Source organism: Brachyistius frenatus, unplaced genomic scaffold (genome assembly GCF_029030835.1).
Source record: "Brachyistius frenatus isolate BFR_SWC_R1_liver_20210118 unplaced genomic scaffold, ASM2903083v1 Contig_139, whole genome shotgun sequence".
In the NCBI taxonomy this organism is placed as follows: Eukaryota; Metazoa; Chordata; class Actinopteri; family Embiotocidae; genus Brachyistius; species Brachyistius frenatus.
This window is the reverse complement of record NW_027210738.1, coordinates 31,899-56,498: the sequence shown is the minus strand read 5'-3', so window position 1 is coordinate 56,498 and position 24,600 is coordinate 31,899. Positions and strand designations below refer to the sequence as shown.

General features: G+C 45.3%; 1 protein-coding gene across 2 annotated transcripts; it reads left to right on the top strand.

Annotated features, from left to right (window-relative positions):
* Window positions 1-751: 751 nt before the first annotated feature.
* Window positions 752-24,344, top strand: zcchc14 (zinc finger, CCHC domain containing 14). Of its 2 annotated transcripts, none has more exons than XM_069715138.1 (13): window positions 752-2,116; window positions 3,996-4,199; window positions 11,019-11,226; window positions 14,981-15,051; window positions 15,135-15,206; window positions 15,325-15,392; window positions 16,192-16,349; window positions 17,541-17,577; window positions 18,183-18,588; window positions 18,719-18,816; window positions 20,030-20,316; window positions 20,848-22,029; window positions 23,325-24,344. In XM_069715138.1, the coding sequence occupies exons 1-13, from the start codon at window positions 1,622-1,624 to the stop codon at window positions 23,378-23,380; spliced, it is 3,342 nt and encodes a 1,113-aa protein (XP_069571239.1). In that variant the 5' UTR covers window positions 752-1,621; the 3' UTR covers window positions 23,381-24,344. The 2 variants fall into 2 exon arrangements, with proteins under 2 accessions (XP_069571239.1, XP_069571237.1); XM_069715136.1 differs by having other exon boundaries at window positions 20,027-20,316.
* The last annotated feature ends 256 nt before the right edge of the window (window positions 24,345-24,600 follow it).

The following is a 24,600-nucleotide window of genomic DNA, read 5'->3' as shown; positions in this document are numbered from 1 at the left end:
TTACACTTGCAGCAGATGAATTTCAAATATATTCCAGTGTCAAACTGTAAATATGGTGGAGAAAAAAAAAAACAATGACTAATGGTACTCAACCAGAACATCACACTTTCTAAAAAAGAGGAAGAGAAGAGTGAATTCCCTGTACAACTATAAACTGTGTACAAATTATTGTGTAGGATGATGGATGCTACCCCGTAGAGCCTTTTGTGCAGCATCAGCTGGATGAAGGTACATTGCCACATATTTTCACCTGAAAGGGAAAAAATATGTCTATAGGCCAATATTTCCCTTTTAATATCACTGTGTACTTACAGCTGACTTTTCTTACTCATGATATTCCAAAAACTCCGGTAAAGTTTGTCATTTGATATATTTTGTAAGTTTATTTATTTATTTATTTTTTTACCACTTACACAGTATCTGCCTTGGTTCCCTTTAAAACTCGAAAAACCATAACATTTGTAAAGTAATCATTCCCAAGTAGTCGTCTGCAATAAACATATCAGCTTTCATAATAATGAGAGTTGTAAAAAGCATTAGTCGAGTGTGTGAGGCACTTTAAAGACCCAATAACTTGGGTTGACATGTATGAACGCATGAGAAAAAGATGTGGAATAAGAGGGGCGGCGATTATCCCTCTGAAGCAATCGCGAGCGAAGGCCTTGATGACAGACAGGTCTCGCAGCCAATCAGATCACAGCATCCCTCACGGTGGGTTTGTCCTATTGCCAGAGTTTGGATAATGTTATACACAGCTGTTTTTTCCTCGGATTGAGGACTCATGGCAGATTGGAGGAAGGCTGCTGCCGTATTTTGCACGAAAGGAACTCAAAGACACTGAAGAAACCCTCCGGTGTCATCGCTCAGAGTTGTTGTTGTTGTTTTTTTCTCCCCACATCAGCGTTTTGATGAGGTAACGTCTCGGAAATAATGATGTTATTTCCAGTGGCAGCAAGGCAGTAAAGATTTGGGCTCCACTTAAGTTTTTGTTTTCTGAACTTTAACCCCGGTACAGTGTTGTTTTTTGTTGGCGTGTGCTGGCTGCTCGTACGAGTTCGTGGAGGAACCATGAGGACGAAGGAGAGGGCTGTTCAGGAAGGGCTCGTTGTGCTCTGCGGGACGAGACAGCGGGGCGGCGTGTTTTGATCCTCCCTTTGCCTTTTCTCCAACAACTGTTTCTGTGCCGTGAGGAGGAGCGCGGTACGAGTCGGCGAGGAGGAGGAGGAGGAGGAGGAGGGGGAGGAGGAGGGGGGCTGGAGGGGCTCATGGCTGCCCGGTTCCACGGACCATCTCGCCTGCATGTGAGGAGGCTTTAGGTGGGACTATGGTCCGGACGGGTCCGCTGCAGAGTCGCCGCTCCGCCAACAAAGGAAACGACTGTTGCGTCTTTTTCATTTCGCTCGTGAGTTTGGACACAAAAACTCCGAGCGCGTGAAGCTTCAGTGGAAGTTGACTAACTGGCTCTGCGCGCGCGCGCGCTCACGCACCCACTTTGATGCCAAGTTGACTTTGTGTTGGAAGTCTGACTCTTTGATTGCAGGAGTTGTTTTCAGTCAAAAGAAGAAAAAAAAAAGTTAAAAAACAAACAAACCAAGAAGAAGCAGAGGATGGATGTGTGAGGATGGTGGAGAGCCGGAGCTGCGTCCAGAGGGAGGGGGTGTACCGCTGGTTCTCCTCCCTCACCTCCGCCCAGAGAGCCGAGTTCCTGTGCGGCCTGCTGGACCTCTGCGTCCCCGTCGAGCTGCGCTTCCTCGGCTCGTGCCTGGAGGACTTGGCCCGCAAGGACTACCACTCTCTGCGGGATGCCGAGATCAAAGCCAACAACGCCGCCGACCTGTCGGGCCTCACCAACATCACGGACGAGGTGGTGCGCAGCAAGCTGCTCGTGTCCCTCGCCCTGCTCGGCTCGGACAACCGGGAGGCGGCGGGGGTCCTGTACCGGACCCTGACTCACATCGACACGGTGATCAATAACTACGGCCTGGCGCTGAACGACGGCAGGACCGAGGAGCAGTTCCTGCTGCTCTTCACCATGGCCTCCAACCACCCGGCCTTCAGCTTCCACCAGAAGCAGGTGCTGAGGCAGCAGCTCGGCCAGATCCAGGACATCCTGCAGGTGAGAGGGGGGAGGCAGGAGAGTGCACGTGCAGCATCCACGGAGGGGCGGGGTGGGGGGGGTGGTGGTGGGGGTTCACCTGCTGATTTTGATGTGAGCACATCAGCTAAAGAGGGAAATAATTTCACTTAATTGCCTTTAAATTAAATCACTGCTGTGGAGGAAACCGGGGATGATTGTATCACATGCAATTTGCTGAAATGAGATCCACACTTTCCAATTTGTGTCAAAACTTTATTGTGGAGTAAAAGATAAACGGTTATGAACAATTTCAAAGTAGCAAAAATAACCACTTATTTCTTTCTAAGACTTTAAATTTAGCTCCAAAACAATAGCTGTGTGTGTGTGTGTGTGTGTGTGTGTGTGTGTGTGTGTGTGTGTGTGTGTGTGTGTGTGTGTGTGTGTGGACTGTATTGTTGAATGTTTATTTATGACATAATCACTGTCACAGTGGTGTTGAATGTGTCCTCTGGTATATTTTGAGTCGTCATTACGAGGATGGTTGTAATACTTTTTAATGCTCTGTTACATTCATCAACACCCTCAATGTTGGTTTTGAAGTCAGCGTGAATGCAAAACATCAAATTAAAACCAGAGAAACTGGCGCATTAGGTTGTGTAAGACAAATAATTTAATCTAAAGTACATTAAACGTTCGAGTAAATCCAACACTTGTTAAAAATAATGTACTTTTTTGCCTTAAAATGTGTTTTGTTTTTTTTTTAAGCGTAAAATCCAAAATCCCGCTTCAACCTCAAACAGGACATGGGAACAGTTGTTCCAATTATTCCCGTATTACAAAACACACCTGTCTATATATAGAGGAACAGGTGGAAACGTTTTTTTGTAAAACATATTTCTTAAACAGAAATACAACTTTTTATTTATTAAACAACAAAGACTTTCAAAGTGAGTGAAACCTGTTCTGGTCGGAGGGAAAAGAAAGGAGTGACGCGCTCACGTCGCGTTACCTTTACGCCTAATTACAGGCGAGACCTCGTCAATGACAGGCTGCCCAGCAGGTACGTGCTTATTCAGAGGTAAAATTACACGCTGGTCGGTGAAAGCTACGAAGCAGCAAGGTACGAATATATAAACACGTCTTCTGGGAGAATTATTATTTTTTTAAATCTTTTTCCATCGACTGTAATTTCAAAGCTCTTGCAGCTTCAATTTCCTAATGATAACGAGCTCGTTTTTGAGTTATCGTTAAAAAAAAATACATCATAAAGCGTCAAAAATAACAACATTGTGGCCAAAAGCAACTGAAGAACGTATAAGAGCCTTTTTCCTAAATTTGTGGAAGACTTAGTGCATTTTTTGGGGTAAAATCTTCTGTTTTGTTTTTTTAATAAAACAAAATGCAGTTTTACATCATTTTTCACCATTTTATCACAATAGATAGATAGATAGATAGATAGATAGATAGATAGATAGATAGATAGATAGATAGATAATAGAAAGATGGATAATAGATGGATGGATGGATGGATGGATGGATGGATGGATGGATGGATGGATGGATAGATAGATAGATAGATAGATAGATAGATAGATAGATAGATAGATAGATAGATAGATAGATAGATAGATAGATAGATAGATAGATAGATAGAATAGATGACAAAGCAATAAAAATTAGATGGCAGGAGAAAAAAACAAACTGAATAATTCAATATTTACAACTGACAACTTTATTATTATTAATCATTAATTCTCCTTCGATTTTCACTTTTTCATTTTTCCTCAAACAAGCAGCGGTTCAAAGACCTTTTTGTCTCTTGATGAATACATGAAAAAAAAGAAGATCACACTCAGCGTGTCACAGGTAGTCGTATTTGTCCTCTTCAGCCTCGCACTGAGTCTGTTTGTTGTTCCAGGCGAGCAGCAGCAGTGGAGGAGGAGGAGGAGGAGCAGGAGGAGGAGGAGAGGCTCCAGCATCAGGGTCCGGCGCCGATCGAGCTGCCCTCTGTTACTCTCAGCCTCACCACCACCACCACCACCATCACCGCCACCAGGCCTCGCCGCCCGCCGCCTACCCGCCTCCGTCCGCCTGCCACGCACGCTGCACCTGCCGGCACAAGGTACGGCGGGTATCGTCGAGTCCGAGTGAAGCCTTTTGTGCCAAATTTGTGCGGGTGATCTGATTGGAAAACCCTGGCGATGCTAAGTCCCGCACCAATGGCTGTAAACCTCGACTGCACCACGGGGCCTGTCAATCAAATAGACACGCCCCCAAAAACAGGTCTTCTTGAATCTTCTTTTCTAATGAATGAGGGATTATTTTCAGATGGACCTCCAGAAAACTAATAAGAAGGAGTGACTTTAGCTAACAACACCGAGATAACTGATGGACACATTTTATTCACTTTGGATTTGATGAGAGAAGTTGAATGGGAGTCTATGGAGCCGGAGGCTTTTTGGAGCCGACCTCTAGTGGCACTCGCTGGTATTGCAGCTTCTGCATCAGCCTCATATTTTTAGAGCTGGAAGCTACGAACACTTTTCTATACAATCTGTGTACCTAACAAGTAGCACTGATATTTGTTTGTTGCGAATACTTCTCTAATTATTTTATGCACTTGTCTGTATTTTTTTTTCTTCCCTTTTTGAGTCTCAGTGACGAGACTACAACGCTGAGTCTCAGATAAATGTGAGGAAAAGATACTCTTCCCCATAAAACAAATACGACCTCCACACAGCGAGATCAACAGCGAGCCCATAAAAGGCCTCAAAAACATTGGACGACAAATCAAAGACGAGACGTTTTGTTTACAACCAGACGTACGCTCTTGAGCCTGTGAGTGCTTGTAAATGAACGCTGGAGATCGGGGAGGGGAGGAGGCGGGGGAGAGGAGGGCAGGGGAGGAGGTGGGGGAGAGGAGGGAAGGGGGGGGGGAGATTTCCCGGTGATGCGGGAGAAGCTGAGCGGTTTCCTTAAACCCTCTGTTACGGTAACATCTGGGATCGTCGAAGGATTATTTACACGCAAAGAAACTGATACGAGATGAGAAAAGAAAAGAAAAGAAAAACTTTTAAGAGGCAAAAATTTGGCTCGTTTCTTTCTCACACACACACACACACACACACACACACACACACACACACACACACACACACACACACACACACATGCATATATATATTCGTGGTCACACGAGAAGCAGGCAGGCACACTGTCTAAAACGTGTGCGAGCAGCGAAGGGAAAGTACCCAGTTCAGAGAGGAGCGTTTTGTATTTAGTGTTTTGTTGCCCTTGGCTCCTGCTTAGTGCAGGTCAGCACATTTCTCTACGCTGAAATCAACCCTCTGTGGTGTGTGTGTGTGTGTGTGTGTGTGTGTGTGTGTGTGTGTGTGTGTGTGTGTGTGTGTGTGTGTGTGTGTGTGTGTGTGTGTGTGTGTGTGTGTGTGTGTGTGTGTGTGTGTGTCTCCAGTGAATCCCCAGGAAGTTATAAATGCTCCCTCTCTGACTCCTTCTCTCTCTCTGGCTGTCGTTCCTCCTCTCGGCGCTCTGAAGGGAATCACAGGGTTTCATTGTAAAGTCACATACGCGGATCCATTTTTGATTTTTTTTTTTTTTTTTAAATTTTTTTGCAGTCAAACAGATTTTATTTTATTTTATTTTATTTTTTTTAAGTTGAGCCGGCTTGTCGCCTTCGTCCGGATATGTGTCGCACAAATAGCTGGAGGCTGTGAAGTGGGGTTTTTATGTCGAAGAGTGAAGTCTTCAACTGCAATACCACCGAGTGCCACTAGAGGGCCGGCTCCACACAACAACAAAAAAGACCTCCGGCTCCGTAGACTCCCTTTCAACTCCTCATAAAATACAGAGTCAATATATTTTATCCAGCAGTTATCTCGCTGTTGTTAGCGTCGGTCCCTCCTTATTCGTTTTCTGGCGGTCCATCTGAAAACAATCACGTCATTAACTGGAACATAAACTTCAAAAAGTCGTGTTTTTGTTCTTATTTGGAATTTGGCCGTCGCCGTCTTTGCCAGTTGGGAGCGTTTTTGGAGCAGGAAGTGACCATATTTGGGCGAGCTGTGGGGGAGGAGCCAGCGGGGGATCTGATTGGATACCTGACGATACTGATAACTAGAAAAAGTACGAGAACTAGGGTTTTAGTTCAGAACTTGTTTTCTAATTCAAAGTCAATAAAATGTATCTACAAGTTATCTCGGTGTTGTAAATCACTCCAGTTTATGAGTTTTGACATTTATTGACTTCGTATTCAATGAGAGAAATTGAACGGGAGTCTATGGAGCCGGAGTTTTTTTTAATTTATTTTGGAGCCGACCTCTAGTGGCCCTCGGTGGTATTGCACTTCAAGGCACTTCAGCGCTGGCCTCATTTTTTTCAGACCCGGAAGCTACGTCCACTTTTATACACAGTCTCTGCTCTGACCTGTTCAAAATACATAAATAAATATATATATCTTTTATTACCTTTAAAGGGCTGGTTTTAAATTTTAAGTGGGGTTGTTTTTCTTATCTATATTCAGTTAATGGGGGGTTGTCATGTCCCCCAATCAGCTTTGCATATGAATTGTTTTGTCACATAAGACACTAATCCACAACACAACCGTGAACTTCAGCTGTAAGATGAATGTTCTGGAACATAAACTACAATATGTCCCTAAAAATGTAATACTCGTAAATACCTGTTGGTCCTTTTCAAATCGTATTTAAGTGACTGTACTTTCTTACACATCAGACAGACTTTCATGACTCCCGAGAGGTTTTTTTGTTTTTTTTTCTTCCTCCTAGAATTTTAAGTCGAGTTCGGGTTTTTTTTAACACAAAGCAGCTGGAAGTCGAGCGACTGCAGAGAGAAAAAAAAATAATAGTTGAATTTGATTATCCAGCAACAGTCCAGTGGTATAAACAGCATATTTAATCCTGCCGGCCGCATCCGTCGGGGCCACGCTGACCTGCATAAATGCCTCGTTATATGAGTGCTTTATAGATCTATGAAAACAAAGCCAGCGTCAGAATTTAACAGCAGAGTTGAAGCTGAGTTTTGTTTTGTTTTTTTAGTCTGAGGAGGAGGAGGAAGAGGAGGAGGAGCGGCTGTCAGGGTTTTACAGTCTTTTTTTTTTTTTTTTTTTTTTTTTTGCAAACACGCATTGAGATCCACATGTTTTCCAGATATCTGGCACGTCTCTTCTAATTTTATTTCAACATCTTGTTGTTTTCTTTCTGACATCCTCCCTCAGTAATCCTGCCAGCTGGTTCAACGTCACTCTCGTGCTGTTGTTTTTTTGTTGTTGTTGTTGTTTTTTTTTTTTGCCGCGCGTACCTTTCGGTCGAACGGCGTCTCGAGTCTCCTCGGGCCTTTCAGACGGAGCGGAGGTTGTTTTGTTTTTTTCCGGGCAGGTTGGCCCGAGTTGACGTGTGGATGTGGCAGTTAATTGTTTTCAGATCGACTGCCTGTAAGAATTCGGGTGACGGCACGTATCTGTTATTTTTTTTCCCTTCGAAGAATGAGTCGAGCGGCGCTGTCGTAACTCCAGTGTGATGTTTTTATTCTTTGGTACATAAATCAGCTTTTTTTTTTTTTAGTGGGGGGTTTCCTGAAGAGCTGTATCACACGCACTGTTTTCCACCACGCTCACTGTGTCCACGAGTACTTGTACTTTACTTTAAGTTATTTTCTTTTTCATGCCACATTACGGTGTGTAAGCGTGTAATACACCCATCAGGCCACTAGAGGAGAAAACATGACTTGCTTTGTATTTAATGGGAGAAGTTGGTGCTTTTTGAATACGAGTCTATTGGAGACAAAGATTTTTTTAGTTTTTTTTGGAGCCAGCCCCTAGTGGCCATCAGTGGTATTGCACTCTAAGGCACTTCTGTATTGGCCTTATGTGTAAAGGTTTGCACTCGTATTCCAAAGTAAAGGAACTTTTATTGGTATCTCAAAGTGGTTTCCAGCTTTGTGCTCTCAAAAAGATGTTTAGTTTGACAAATTTGATTCAAAACACACGATCTGAGTTCACGACCCGTTGTATCCAACAAAACAAACTCGGCATTTATCAGACTCATTTGACCTCTCGCACTTCAACAACCCCGGATAATCAGCCCCTCAATGCAAACTCCAAAATTCCTCCTTTAAAATGGATTAAGGCCGCTTTGGTTGTAGTTTTGTACCCTCCAAATATGAATATGTGTATTTGTGGAGACACGTGGATGTGTCTGTTTACACGATGTGCTTTATGCTTGTGAGTGTTTTCTTATTATCACGGGAAAAATCAACATTTATTTGAATAAGCGTAGACACAAACACAAACAGCATCCGACCGCACCGAGCGCTTTAAAACACAACAATGACAAGTACAAGAATTGAAACCTCTTCGCTGCACTACTCGGTCCATAATCCAAACATTACACAGAGCACAGTGTCCAGTCTGTAGTAAATTTAGTACATGATTAAGTGACCATAAACAGCTTCAAAGCTGCTGAAGGAGGGGGGGGAACAAAAGGGTTAAAAGCACAATTATTACGCAATACCTCCTTTTAATGACAAGAACAACAACAACGAGAGCTGCAGTGATTGAATTTCCATGACGAGCAGCAAATATGTGACCGGTGGCTCCGAGCGTGAGCTTTGGTTTTACGTGTCCCGAGTTTCTATGTAACTAAACACATAAACAACGTGTGAGCCCGACAGACTGAAGTCTTAATACTTCATTTTACTTCAGGGATTTCACAGACCGACGCTTTGTGGTGCAGGATCGCCGCATTTTAATCTTCTGTTTTCAGCAAAAACCTCAACTCATGAACAGCAAGGCTGAGTGAATACAGCCCCCCCTCCCCCCCTCCATCGCCCCCTTTCATTTATTTTTTTCCATAAACCCACTTTTTTCCAAGTAGAGGCTGCAGAACAAGCTGTAAACGCACCGTCGACATGGTGTCACCTCGTAAAGTTGCCACGGCTGACTTCACACGTCCAGCAGACAACGTTAGAATTCATATGAAGGTTTAAGAGTTTAATATTCAATATTCAGTCTGGTTTTTGTTTTGTTTTTGGTCTCAATCAGCTCATGAAACGCTTTCACTGTGTTCACCAGCTAGTTGCCAAATGAAGACCAAAACAATGAGCTGAAAGTCACTAAAACGCTCTGCGGAAGAGAGTTCGGTGATCAATTTCTCTCACTGAGATCGACCCTTTTTACATCATTTATGAAATATATTTATTTAATCTCTCGTTCATACTAATTGTGATTATATTTGATTTGAGCAGCTTTGACTCGTGTGTACAAACTGACGCTACAACTGTGGCGTGAATCTCAGATTTTGGATGTCGTATCGTAGAATCGACTTTTTTTTGGTATTATTATTTTATTTTCACGGATTTGCTTGATTCAAAACCGGAACATCACGTCTGTTCTCTTCTTGAAAGGTGTTCTGGGAAAATTGAGGCAATTAATTAAAGTAGGAAGGAAAAGTAAATCAGACACAAGTGAAAAGTTACAGAAGGATTGTTTTGAAAAAAAAAAAATGTCAGAAGTTGGTTTATATGAGACCAAAATACAAATAAAAAATGAGAATAGTTTTGCATGTCGCGCTCTTGAACCGGTTGCAGGAGTTGTTGTTTTTTTGGTAGAAAATCTTGCGTCGTTTCCTTTTTCGAGCAAAAAGCCCATCGATGGCAGGTTCAGCTGCAGTTTAAATGCGTGGATGTCGACTGTTCCTCCCTACGACTGCTCCTCCGGGACGTCGCTATAAATAAAGTGGACGGGCCTCGTTAAATATCGGTCTGCTGTGCGCTGCCAGGTCTTTTCTCCTCACTTTGTTTCAGCGCTGCGTCGGGCAAACGGTTCCAGTTTGGGAGTTTTTCAGCCTTGTGTTCGTGTAGATGGTTATCGAGCGTCGCCGTGTGTGTGTGTGTGTGTGTGTGTGTGTGTGTGTGTGTGTGTGTGTGTGTGTGTGTGTGTGTGTGTGTGTGTGTGTGTGTGTGTGTGTGTGTGTGTGTGTGTGTGTTTTTGTGGGTCTGTGGAGGTTGAGAGGAGGCGGTGGACTGTTTTCCATGTCTGAGCTCGAGTTTTTGCTTTTTTTTTTTCCACAGTTTTTAGTTTCAATCCGGCTTTATTTCGGTCTGAAGCACGTGAAAGACAAAAATTAGATTAGTGTCAAAAAGTCATAATCTGATCAAAATGTGAAATATAGTCATCGTCTTCCCTTCTGTAACTAAGTTATTGCGTGAGTACAGCGGACAGAGAAGTCATTTTTGCACAACGTTATGATGTCACACGGAGGTTGACCTTTGACCTTTTGGATACATGAAATGTCCAAAATTTAGCCTATTAGGACATTTGTGTGAAATTCTGACATAATTTGCCAAATATATTTTGAATTAAGGTCTCGAATGTGTTTACAATTTTTTTTTTAAATTCTGATGTCACAGTGACCTTCGACCTGCAAAACAGAACGACTCAAAGCTGTCGGCATAAAATAAAAAATAAAAAATCCCCTTAAGTAACAGGAAAACTTTTAAGTCACATTAACGAGTAAATAAATCGCCTCATAACAAGCTAATACTACTATAACGCTAATTGCGATGCTATCTGTGTAACTTCTAAAAATGTTGTCGTATCGTCAAAGAAATGTCGCGATATTGTTTCAGGATCATATCGCCCACCTCTCGTCTATAAATACTAAATACTAAACATTCTCGTATGTATTCTACAACACGATGTTTGTTTTTACTTTGTTTAAATTTTGTATTTATCCTCAGATTTGGTCCATAAATTCACATTCATACATGAAACTTTCTTTCCTTACTCTACATCTACCAAATTCTTTGGTCGCTCGAGGAGGCCCGAGGAGTAAATGTTTACCCGGCGGCACCGTATCTGGTTCCTCCTCGACCTCCTGACCTTTCACCTCTGCCCCTTTTACAGAGCCCGACCAGAGAGGTCGCCGCGGGACACGGAGACCGGGCGATCAGCCGGGAGCTCACGTCTACTCACCCAGACCTCCGTCCTCCTCCTCCTCCTCTTCCTCCTCCTCCTCTACCACCTCCCCATTTACCTCCTTCACAACCTTCTGGGCAAAACCAGGATGGAGCAGCAGCGCCGGCGAAGAGCCGCCAGGGGAGAGCAGGAAAAGGTGAGCGGTCGTTACAGAGGCTACGTTTTCCAAAACTGTTGCTCCAGTAGGTCGGATGGAGAGGAGCGCTTGTCTGACCGACTGCATGTATTGATGTGTGTATATTAATAGAAGTCCACCGGGTTGGGAATTTGTTTTCTTCTATTCCAAGTTACGTTGGAGGACATTTGTGATTTCACCATCGGACCTGAAACCGGAGCAGAGAAACATCAGTTTTTTGGGGGGAACAGAAAGATCTGACCAGTAGGGGTTGCTGGGGATGATTTGTGTTGTTGCACATGTTGGAGAACCAAAGTGTCATTGCGCTCAGGTGTTCAGGTGGTTTGGCAGCGAATGTTTTTTTCCCCCTCCGACGCCATCAGAAGTTCCCAGTAGAACTCGGTGTTGACAGTCTGACTCTGGGGAACGAATTCACGGTGACACCAATCTACGCCAATTTCAATGAAAAAAAAAACCCCCCGCTGGTGTCTCCTGACCTGACGCGCCTTCTTCGATGCTCCGCCCCCCTCTTCAAACATCCCTCAGAAACACGTCGCCCGGCTCGTCGCTTCATCGCCGTGGACTTTCTGAAGCATTTCAAGAGTCTCTGTTGACGATCGGTCGAGTTTGACCCCAAAATCTGATGTTTCTCATGTTTCAGATCCGTGGTTGAAATCACAAACGTTCCCGTACCAGCGGTCACAAAAACACAAGTTTGGAATATATACTCATGGAACAACAGGAACAGTCTGTACTTTTTGATTGATCCTGGTATATCTATATCTCTATATCTGTAGATATAGATATAGATATATATAGATGTATATATGGCTTCACTCCCACCATGAAGTGTGTGTGTTCAATGTTGTACACCAAGTTAAACCCAGTCGAACAAGATGTGGCACGCTGAACACTGCAAGCTGCAAGAATGCTGCCCTGAGGCGTAGGTGTGTGTGTGTGTGTGTGTGTGTGTGTGTGTGTGTGTGTGTGTGTGTGTGTGTGTGTGTGTGTGTGTGTGTGTGTGTGTGTGTGTGTGTTTCTCAGATTCTAATCTGTCAGGGCAATCATCATCAAACAATAATCACTATTGTGCTAAAAACCTCAGGATCTGCCTTATTTTCTTCAAGTGCAGTTATTTAAAGATCCGCCTCCAGACATGTTCCAGGATTCATAAAAAAAAAAAAAAAAAAAACACTCCATTAACAAGTTCAATCACCTGGTTAGAAACTCAAATGCCTCGACGCCTCCTTCCTCATGGTTTTTTTTGTCCTTGTACTAATATACAAATATAAAATATACCCTTTCGGATCTGAAAAAGCGATGCCAATGCAGAAGTGCAATACCACCGATGGCCGCCAGGGGCTGGCTCCGGGCATCAGTTTCCCTCCTGAAATACAAAAGTCAGTAAATGTTTTCCACAAGTCATCACGGTGTCGTTGGAGATATTAGGCCTCAAAGAGAGCTATGTTTAAGGGCGTGTCTGTTTTGATTGACAGGCCTGTGTTTGCAGTCAGGTTTCCAGTAAAAGTGGGCGGGGCATAGTGTCCTCGTGTTACCGATCAAATCCGAGTCCGAGCCACCGCTCGCTCCATCCCGGCTCGTCCAAATATGGTCATTTTCAACCCAAAAAAACAAGATGGCGGCAACCAAAAAATAACAGCTTCCACAAACCAACAGGTTTAAACTGTAAAACAAGCTGCCGCGGAAATACGTCTTTTCTTATTGCGCCGGTTTCCTTACGTCCAACTTGACCTCCGGGGATTTCTTTCCATTATTCAGCTATTTGGTAACCAATCGGCCGGCGGCGTGTTTAATGCCGGGATGAAACGTGTCCGGGGTGGGGGGGCTCTGTTATTGTCTTGGCCACCTGCCGCCGTCTGTAATGCAATCCTGCTACCTCATGGTCACGCTGCATAGCTGTCAGCAGCATAAAACACACACACACACACACACACACACACACACACACACACACACACACACACACACACACACACACACACACACACACACACACACACACATAATGAAGCCCGTGTGTGTTTTTACAGGTTTCTTTTTTTCACGTATCGTTTTTTTTTTAAGCTGTAAAGAAATAAAAAAACAGCAGCGAGGCAACATGGCGTCCGTTTTTATCAGTGTTATCTCTGCAGGAGTGTGTGTGTGTGTGTGTGTGTGTGTGTGTGTGTGTGTGTGTGTGTGTGTGTGTGTGTGTGTGTTAGCTGAGATTAGTGAGTGGCAGGCAGCATTTCGAGCCTTCCACACAGCTGCCGGCCAACACACTCCCAAGCGAGGTGCCAACGGATGAGCGCCGCCTTTATCCCGCTCTTCTTCTTCTTCCTCTTCATCTTCTTCTTCTTCTTCCTCTTCTTCTTCTTCTTCCTCTTCTTCTTCCTCTTCTTCTTCTTCTTCTTCTTCTTCTTCCTCTTCTTCTTCTTCTTCCTCTTCTTCTTCCTCTTCTTCTTCCTCTTCCTCTTCTTCTTCTTCTTCTTCCTCTTCATCTTCTTCTTCTTCTTCTTCTTCTTCTTTCTCCTCCTCTTCTTCTTCTTTCTCCTCCTCCTCCTCCTCTTCTTCTCCTTCTTCTTCTTCCTCTTCTTCTTCTTCTTCTTCCTCCTCTTTTTCTTCTTCTTCTTCCTCTTCTTCTTCCTCCTCCTCTTCTTCTTCTTCTCCTCCTCCTCCTCCTCTTCTTCTCCTTCTTCTTCTTCCTCTTCTTCTTCTTCTTCTTTCTCCTCCTCTTCTTCTTCTTCTTCCTCCTCTTTTTCTTCTTCTTCTTCCTCTTCTTCTTCTGCTTGTCCCACACGCCTCGTTTACTTTTCAAATAGAGTCATGTTGCCTGCTACGTCTGAATCGATGCCTGAATCAACACACACACACACACACACACACACACACACACACACACACACACACACACACACACACACACACACACACACACACACACACACGAGGAACCACAACAGACGTGTGTGTTCACGTATTTTTTCCGGACATAAAGAAAGAACCGGTTTAACTGAAGAATCTGATGATAACTTGATAATAACTTGATGATAACTTGATGATAACTTGATGATAACTTGATGATAACTTGATGATAACTTGATGATAACTTGATGATAACTCTGCCACCGACTTTGTAGCTCCGCCCCTCACCTGTGAACGGGCGTGTTTTACTACAGGAAGGAAAACGCCAACGCGGCTCGCCGCTAACGTTTTGACAACTTTATTTCAACCCAACGATGACCTTTGACCTTTTTCGAGGAGACCGAGCCGCACCACAGCCCTCAAAACTATTTCATTACATTTCATTTAGCTGATTCTTTTATCCAAAGCGACTTCCAACACGCCGATGGTTCACCATCAGGAGCAACTTAGGGTTCAGTGTGTTGCTCAAGGACACTCAGGCATGTGGACAGGAGGAGCTGGGGATTAAACCACCAACCTTCTGATTAGTGTGCAGCCCACTCTACCGGCTGAGCCGCAGACTCCCTGTTTCCGTTTGGGATTCTTTCCTCGCACAAATTGTTTTCGTTTCGGAGAGTTTTAAATTCCTTCGGACTCGTTTTAAGACTCACCAGCAGTTAGACTTTAGACTTCATTAATCCCACAGTGGGGAAATGATGTCGTCACGGCAACATGGAAACACGAAGAACACACATAAAATACGATTATTTTAGAAAAAAAAAAAACGAGCGATGAATAAACACACACAGACACAAAAACAAATAAAATAAAAATAATTAACGGATAATTCTGTGTTTCCTCGTTGTTTCAGCGCTGGTTGAGCGGGCGGTGATCAGAGGAGCGACGCGCAAGGCCGAAGACGCCAGCGAATATGCGTTCGAGGTAAACTCACGTACTCCCACGCGCTCGTACATCACCATCATCATCATCATCATCATCATCATCATCATCTCACTCTCCTCCAGGTGAGCTGGTCCGACGGCTCGCTGCTGTCCGTCGTCAGGACTCAGCCGGAGGTGGCCGAGCTGATGTCTCAGGTCAGGAACGCATTCAGGACATGAGGACCATTTTGAGATACTTGTGCTCAGTTAAGTTCTTTTTTTTAATTTTTATTTTATTTTTTTCATCTCATATTGTTTAATGTTTGTCTCTAAGCTGTCGCAGGCATTTCCCGACGAAGGACTGGAGAAGTTCCTCCCTCAGTCCATAGAGCTGGACCCCAGGTTAGTCCCACCACAACCGTGTCCTATCAGAGGAGAGGGACCACCCTGTGTTTTTTTTTATCAGCGCACAATGTTTTGGTTTTTTGCCATCCAGACGACGACTCTTTCAGGGAAGGTCTTGTTTGTTTCGTATTTCAACAGCTCGGCTCCTCTAGTAGAAGAATCTGGGTGATAAACTGGCCTCCTGCTGTTCACATCTGTCACCCATTGAAAACATTTGCTGCATCATGAAATGAAAAAAAAAGAAAAAGGAAACCCTGAACCGTTTTGAGCAGCTGAATTCTTATATCAGGCGAGAATGGGACAACATTTCACTTTCAAAACTCCAGCGACTGGTCTCCTCAGGTCCGTTTACAGAGTGTTGTTAAAAGACGCGTTGATGCGACACAGCGGTTAAAAACATGCCGCCGTCCCAGCGTTTAGTTTTTTAGACCCGTTGCTGACGTCGAATTCAAAACGAGCAGATGTTTCTTATAAAACGGGAAAAAAATCTGTGATTTGTTGACTTTGGTCTATTTGATTAACTAAATATGGGTTTACATGATTTGCAAGTCATTGCATTTTGTTTTTTGATTTGCATTTTACACGGTGAGGAGGGGGGAACGGGGTTATAGTTGAAATGATTGATTTGTTTTAATATTTGTGCACAAAAGCTCCTTCACAAAGCATTTATGGCATCGTTTTCAGCGCTTCTCTTCGTTTACTTTTTAAAGCCACCCCACCCCACCCCACCCCCCCACACCCCAACCCACCCCGTCTCCCTTGCTCGTCCCGTCTCTCTGCCCTCTCTCTCCCCCAGGTGTCTGACCGCCCTGCCCTGCCGTGTCCTCCAGCACCCCAGCGTCCTGCCGTTCTTCACCTCCACCCGGCCTCCCTCGCCCGCCCGTCCCTCCTCTCCCCCCTCCTCCCTCCCCACCTCCCCCGTGGCCCCGACCTGCCCACTCACCTCCACCTCCAGTAAGTCTCGTGTTTTCTCGCAGGAGGAAAATAAGGAGGCGACGACGTGTCGTATCTGGTTTCACCAGCGCGAGGCGGCCGAGCCTATAAAAAAAAAAAAAATCCGTCTTTTTTTGGAGGGCGGCAGGGATATAAAACAGGAGATATATATATTTATTCTGAGATGCTGAGAAAGAAGGTGCCAAGGAGGGACGAGGGGGGTGGGGCAGATAAAAAGATTTCATGCACCGTTGTTGGGGGGGGGGGGGGGGGGGTTACGGAAAGGACAAGGCTGCAGGTCTGAGTCCTGGTTGGCTGCGGCGAGGAGGTTGTGGAGGTGTCGGAGGCAGCGGACGCACTCTATTTTAGTCCGGTGTGGGAATTCAGCGTGGCATGTTTGTGTTGGGAAGCCTAGAGTGTAGTGACCTCATGCTGGTGTGTGTGTGTGTGTGTGTGTGTGTGTGTGTGTGTGTGTGTGTGTGTGTGTGTGTGTGTGTGTGTGTGTGTGTGTGTGTGTGTGTGTGTTGATCTATGAGTGTGACTTCATCCCAGAGAGTATTTATAGCCGGCAGCGCCGCGTGTTTCTATGTGTGCTTGTAACCTTTTTTTTTTTTTTTTGTGTTTTTATTCTTATTTTTTTCTGACTGTAATAAGATCCTGTTCAGCTCTGCACAAACAACAACAACACACACACACACACACACACTCTCTCTGATATACCAGCTTCTAACAACATCCTACACAGGCTGCAATATGAAGCCATATTTACTCCGCTCGCTCGTGTTGCTGCACGTCTGCTTCCACGGCAGTTAAAGCGGTTTGATTTCAGTAAACAAAAAGACGCAGTCTGCAGGTCAGCAACAGGCCGTCTAATTATCAAAACTGTTGTGAGTATTTTGGTGCAAGTTGGCACTGAAAAAACCCAGAGAGAGCAGTGTGTGTGTGTGTGTGTGTGTGTGTGTGTGTGTGTGTGTGTGTGTGTGTGTGTGTGTGTGTGTGTGTGTGTGTGTGTGTGTGTGTGTGTGAAAGGGTTCTTGCTGCATTTCATTGACATGATTGATCCAAAGGTTTCCTTGATTAATCTTATTCATGAATTGTTATCAATATCTTCCCAGAATATCTTTTATCCTATATCCAGCACCATTGTATTTTATTCGTGATGATGATGATGATGATGATGATGATGATGAAGGTGTTTTTTATTCCACACAGATCTTGGCTGTACGGTGCAGCACAGAGGCGCCAGCAGGTACGACCGTCGCACCTCCTCCGACTCAAATCAAATCAAAACCGAAGCGCAATTTTTTTTTATTTCTGCTGTTCATCCTTGTTTTCTTTGCAATATATTTAAAAATAAGATCCTTTTTTTTTTTTTTTTTTTTTATCTGTAAAGAACTTGGAAACAGTCATCACTGCTTTCAGTACATCCTGGTTGGATTTACTGCAACTTCCTGTATTGTTGTTCGGTCCATGACGCCGCAGAAAGACTTCTCACAAAATCCAATAAATAAACACGTTAAGCTGAGTTAAGCATCTCTACACTGGTTATCTGAATGTTTTAGAGTATTTATAAGCATGCTGATGCAGCAGAGGTCTGTTCCCGGTTAACACTTTAAAAAAACAACAACCAGGGGGCGGAGCCTCTGGAGTCAGCGCTCCTGGCTCTGGAAGGACCTGCTGGAGGAGATCAGACATGTATTATTATTATTATTATATTATAACAGACAGATTTGTATTATTGTTATTGTGATTTTTATCACATTATAACAGACAGATTTGTATTATTGTTATTATGATTTGTATCATATTATAACAGACAGATTTGTGCCCCCCCGTCCGCCTCTCCTCTCTCAGGGCGGTGTACCGAGTCGCCAGCGTCCAGCCCGTCGTCAGCACCCACAGCTCTGTCCTGACCCGCTCCGCTCCCCACCTCTCCTGCCTCCCTCCTCCTCTGCCTCCCTCCGTCCCTCCTCCTCCTCCCCCTCAGCTGTCCTCCCTCCCTCCCCCCGTGCCAACCCTGTCCCTGCGGAGCTCCGCGGCCGGCGGAGGCGACCCCTCGTACCCTCAGCACCACCACCACCACCTTCACCTCCAACTCCAACCCGGCAGCCAGCCTCCGTCGCTGCACCTCCCCCGCTCGCAGCCGCCTCCGAGCCAGCCTCAGCCCAACGCCTCGGAGCAGAGCGGCATCCTGGACTGGCTGCGCAAGCTCCGCCTCCACAAGTATTACCCCGTCTTCAAGCAGCTCACCATGGAGGAGGTGGGTGCAGCTTCAGATCCTGTCATGTTTGTACATAAATAACAACCCCCCCTCCCTCCACCCCCTCCTCCCAGCTTGTTTCTTCTCCTTCAAGCCTCTGGATCTGTTTCCACCCTTGTGCGACCTGCAGTTTTTAGGTTTGACCGAGGACGACCTGAACAAGTACGACCTGACGCAGGGAGCCAAGAAGAAACTGAAGACCCAGCTGGAGCTGCAGAAGTCGGCAGAGTAAGCAGACGACACAAACTCGAGCTTCACCGTGAGGCTTCGAAACGGTCCCCTTTAACAACAGACTGAAAAATCTCCTCACACACACACTGAACCCGTTTCCTGCTTCCACGTCGTTGGCGGTGAAGTTCGGTGAAGATACGTTGACGGAGCTGCACTCAATATCGCGTAAAAACGAAATACAAGCGACTTTGAAGTGATTTTTTTTTTTTTTTTTGTGTCGATGCTTCGCCGATATAAACATTTGACAGACGGACCGATGAGCTGCAGATTTCCACGGTAACCGTCCTGCAGTGACGGCGTCGCACGGCGTGAATGGTTAACCAGCAGAGATAAGATGTGCTTAATCAGCATGGAAAATGCATCCACATGCTGCGATACCTCTTAATCACACAAACATCAGCACACACACACACACACACACACACACACACACACACAAACATGCACACACATACACAAACACACACCTGGATGGCTCATGTGACCCGGCTCTCATTATCTCTTGATTGTGTTTCCATTTCCAGCATCAACCGGTTTCCATTAGGCAGCTGATAACGTGTGTGTGTGTGTGTGTGTGTGTGTGTGTGTGTGTGTGTGTGTGTGTGTGTGTGCGTGCGTGCGTGCGTGCGTGTGTGCGTGTGTGTGTGTGTGTGTGTGTGTGTACTTACAACGGGATGTAGGAAATGGAAAGTTCCCGCCTTGGGTTTCCAGTGTGACAGATGTGTTGATTGGACAATGTCTCCCCCTGGTGGTCATTTAATGACATCCGATGCTGCTTCAGCTCCTTTAAATGGTTTTGGAGCATTTTGGTAAAAAAAAAAAAAAAAAAACATCACAAAGCAGCTGCTTCTGGTATAAATAAACATGCATCTGATTACACAAAAACCTTATTTTCTGTTAATGGCAAGAAAGAAAAAAGGAAAATATGATGTCACAAAGAAAAATTGAGGCTCTTCAAGTGCTCCATAATTCAACTTAACTCTATTTTGTAAACAGTATTAACTTTGTTTAAAAAAGAAAAATTATTACTTCTCCCAATAAAACTCCTGCAGATTTGGAATGTTTGTAAAATGACAAAAAAACAACTTTATATTTCGGTTAAAATTGCTTTTTCGTAAACAAACATGAAACACACTGAACAGCATGCTTGTGTGTGTGTGTGTGTGTGTGTGTGTGTGTGTGTGTGTGTGTGTGTGTGTGTGTCCAGCAGGGACATGAAGACGGAGAAGCGGTCCTGCGGCGGCATCGCCAGGGTAACGCCCTCCAGTCACATGGGACCGTCGGCTCACCTCAGCTCCTCCGCGGGTAACGACGCCGACGCCCTGACGCTCCACCACGCCGCCGCCTCCTCGGACGGCGTCTCCAACTCGGGCTACTCCAGGTCGCCCTGCTCCCCGCGGACGCTCCACTGCTGCGACTCATCATCCTCCTCCTCCTCATCCTCCTCCTCCTCATCCTCCTCCTCCTCCTTCGACAGGACCAGAGACGTCCACAGGCGTGAGTGTCCTCCCAGAACCGCTGGGTCATTTCAAACCCGAGGAGCCCGAAGGAAAGAAACCGAGAGCAGCAGCTCGGAAAGGGCTTTCAGATTAATTGGGGATTCATCCGATGTAAACACTGACATTTAAACTGTTAAACGTATGTAATGTCTGAGCGTCTGTTTGAATTCTCCTCTTTCAGGAGCTGATTTCATCTCGTTTAACTGGATTTTAATTATAAATTCATGCGTCTGTTATCTAAAAAAAAAGGAAATTGAAGTTGTTTAAATTCTGCTCGTCACGTTGAGGTCTAAAAACAAAAAACATCATCAAGCTGCTTGAACTGAATTTATGACATTTCAAAAAACTAAATTCAAACTTGAACCTGAAGGCTCACACACACACACACACACACACACACACACACACACACACACACACACACACACACACACACACACACACACACACACACACACACACACACACACACACACACGCACACACACACACACACACACGGTGACGTTAATGTGTGTGTGTGTTTCAGGGGTGTTGGGTCTGGATGTGGCAGCAGGAGGTCCGGAGAAGGAGCGTTCCTGCCTCTTCATCCTGAACTCCAGCTGCCCCGCGGGCTCCGGTCGGCCCACCGCTCAGGTCCTGCCCGTCCAAACCGATCCAGCTCCTCCTCTCCCTCCCTCCTCCTCCTCCTCCTCCTCCTCCTCCCACCTGCCCTTCGGCCTCCCTCAGTCTCCCTACCACCCGCAGGCCGGCTACCCCCCGACGCTGCTCTCCTCGGTCTCCAACCCCGCACACATCCTCACTGCCCCGCGCAAGCCCCGCCCACCTCCCCTCTGCACGGAGGACAAGACTAAGCCGCTGGGCTCGGGGCATCCCGGAGGCGGAGCCGGCTTCGGTCCGGGTCTCGGGGGGGTCGGGGTGAGGCTGGAGAACCTGTTCCCCAGTCACAGCGTGGACGGCTCCTCCGGGCTCCAGGAGGTCTGTTTGATGGTGGAAACCAGCTGCGCTCTGACCTCCACGTCCAACAGCCTCCACCACGTCTCCCACCCGCCTCTTCACTTCCACCTCTCCTCCTCTTCCTCCCCCTCTCTGTCCGGGTACTACTCCTGCCCTCCCACCTCCTCCTCCTCCTCCTCTGGCGCCGCCTCTCAGCCCGGCAACTCCGGTGGCGGCGGCCACAGCTCCCTTCCCGTGGCCACAGTACCCGGCAACACTTACTTCCCGACCCGGCCCACCTCCAGCCCCTCCCCCTCCCCGTCCTCCGCCTCCTCATTGGATCAAAGTTCGGGTCACAGCCCCTCCGTGTGTGTCTGCAGCTCCTGCGGTTGCCGGGGGAACTGCGGCGCCTACGGGGCGTTGCCCGGATACGCGGCGGCCGGCTACCTGCAGCCGTTCCCGGCCGGGCCGTCCCTCTTCACCCTCGGGCCGCTGCTCCACCTCAGCCCCCTCATAGCCTCGTCCGGCGCCGCCGGAGCCGCGCCCTTCTCCTTCCCGATGATGGTGCCGCCGCCGCTCTACCGCCACAGCCCCCCGTCACATGACCAGCACCAGCAGCAGCAGCAGGGCTTCGGCTTCTACCAGCCGCACGGCATCATGGGAAACGGCGGCCAGAAGCGGGCGGCGGGGGGGCACCTGTCGTGTTACAACTGCGGCGCCAACGGCCACAGAGCGGAGGACTGCAAGCAGCCGTCCATGGACTCGGTGCAGCAAGGTGAGCGAACACCGCCGAGTCACAGCGGTGACACCTTTTAAATCAAAACTCAATCAATTCATTCAATTCAATCAATTCAATCAATTCATTCAATCAATTCAATCAATTCAATCAATTCATTCAATTCAATCAATTCAATTCATTCAATTCAATCAATTCAATCAATTCATTCAATTCAATCAATTCATTCAATTCAATCAATTCATTCAATTCAATCAATTCAATCAATTCATTCAATTCAATCAATTCATTCAATTCAATCAATTCAATCAATTCAATTCAATTTCAATCAATTCAATTCAATTTCAATTCAATTCATTCAATTCAATTCAATCAATTCATTCAATTCAATTCAATTCAATCAATTCAATCAATTCAATTCAATTCAATCAATTCAAATTCAATTCATTCAATTCAATCAATTCAATCAATTCAATCAATTCAATTCAATCAATTCAATCAATTCAATTCATTCAATTCAATAATTCAATTCAATTCAATTCAATTCAATTCAATCAATTCAATCAATTCAATTCAATTCAATCAATTCATTCAATTCAATCAATTCAATCAATTCAATCAATTCAATCAATTCAATCAATTCATTCAATTCAATCAATTCATTCAATTCATTCAATTCAATCAATTCAATCAATTCATTCAATTCAATCAATTCAATTCATTCAATTCAATCAATTCATTCAATTCATTCAATTCAATCAATTCATTCAATTCAATCAATTCAATCAATTCCATTTCCAAGAAGATGCACACAAATAATAACTTCTGCAGCTTGTTCTGTTTTTAAATGACGAATAAATGAACATCTGAAATGGATTTGCTGAATAACATCCAGCAAAGTGAGCGAACGAGTACGGAGTCGAGAAAGGTGTCTGATTTTAAAAATCCATTTTTATAATTGATTAATTAATTTTTGATTTAAAAGATGCACACACACAGAAAAAGGTTAAACTCGCCAAATACGGACGACTGCTTCGGCTCGTTCTGTTTTTAAACGACGAATTAATTCAAATTTTTAAATGGAATCGCAAAATAACATTTATCAAACAACTTTTCTTTTTTGTGACTTCCTCGTTTTAATTTGACTCCCAGTTTTGTCTTCTACAGTTTTCAGACAATTAATGTGCAGACGTCACTAAACTGCTTTAAAATTTGAATAATGAAGTTAAAACTGTAAAAAAAAAGACGGCTGTAAATAACAGGAAACGCTGTTTTGCTGCGTCAGCGTGCAGAAGCTCCAAATATCCTTCAAACAGCTGTTTTTGTTCCCTCAGGATCGTTTCGGCTGAAGTACGCTCCTCACTCTGACGGGAAGGACTCGGGGGACTAACCGGCAGAACCGGCCGCGGGTCCGACCCGGCCGAGGATCCGACCCGGCCCGTCCCTCCCGGCGCGCACAACCGTACCTCATGTTTCCTGCTGCAGCCGCAGAGCTGAAAAAAACAACAACAACAACAACAAAAAGGGACGACTCGGATTCTCTTTAAAATCTCACAGAAAGCGTTTTTGTTCTCGCTTGATCTCGAGATGTTCGCTGAAACTTTTTTGCGTCGTCAAGAGGTGGAAAAAAAAACAACAACAAAAAACCTGCCGACAATCAGCCGTCGAAGCCGAAATGTGTCGACCGAAACGTCCTCCGGAGAATCTGTCGTCGTTTTTTTTATTTTTTTTGGACGCTTCACAAACCAAGAAAAACCTCCCGGATCCTCGGACGAGTGTTTTTATTTTCACTTGTTCAGTTTACATATTCACTCTCTGAATCTGGAGAATTCACGTTCGTCCTTTTCGTCTCGTCGGGATTTTTTTTCTGGTGAACAATCGGCGAAAAAAAAACCAAAAAAAGAGTTTGCTTTAACGTTTAACGGAGATTCAACTCGAAAGAGCAGCGAGAAGCTTCCTGGAGGTCACGGTGAATCTACGTCTCCGTAGACAACTGTGTTGTTGTTGTTGTTGTTGTTGTTGTTGTTGTTTAGGTGTTTATTCTCCAGGTTAAAGCCAAAGAAATCCACGTTTTCGACAAATGGAGAAATATAAACTCTTTAACAAAGTGCAGCTGAGGATCGTAGAAGGAAAAGACGCAGCGGACGTCGTCTTCGACGGAGGCGGCGAGAACCTCGACCGGGTTTAAAGATGGACGACGATTGACAGGTTCAGGATTCGTACGTGAGAAACACGGAGGGACTTTTTCCCGCTTTAAAAAAAAAAAAAAAAAAAAACGACTGCAGTCGTTTTCTGAAGTGAACTGAACCTGATTTTTCACTTTGAAGCCCAAAACTTAATCAGTAGTTTAATATTAACGTCCCGACGGTCCGGGACAGCTGAGGTTTAGAAGGGGGCGGGGCCTCGTCGCCACGTCGTCCATCTTTACGTCGTCTCTGCAGCGACCTGCAGCTTTCTTTTTCTACCTCTGAGGTGAAAGCGGAGTTCCTTCGTACCGGACCGGACCGGGACGATCCGAGCAGGACGGGAACTTCCAGAGGGCGTCTCAGTTTGACGTTTCACGTTCTCACTCCAGCAGAGACGGTGCTGCCTGTTTGTTTTTTTTATATT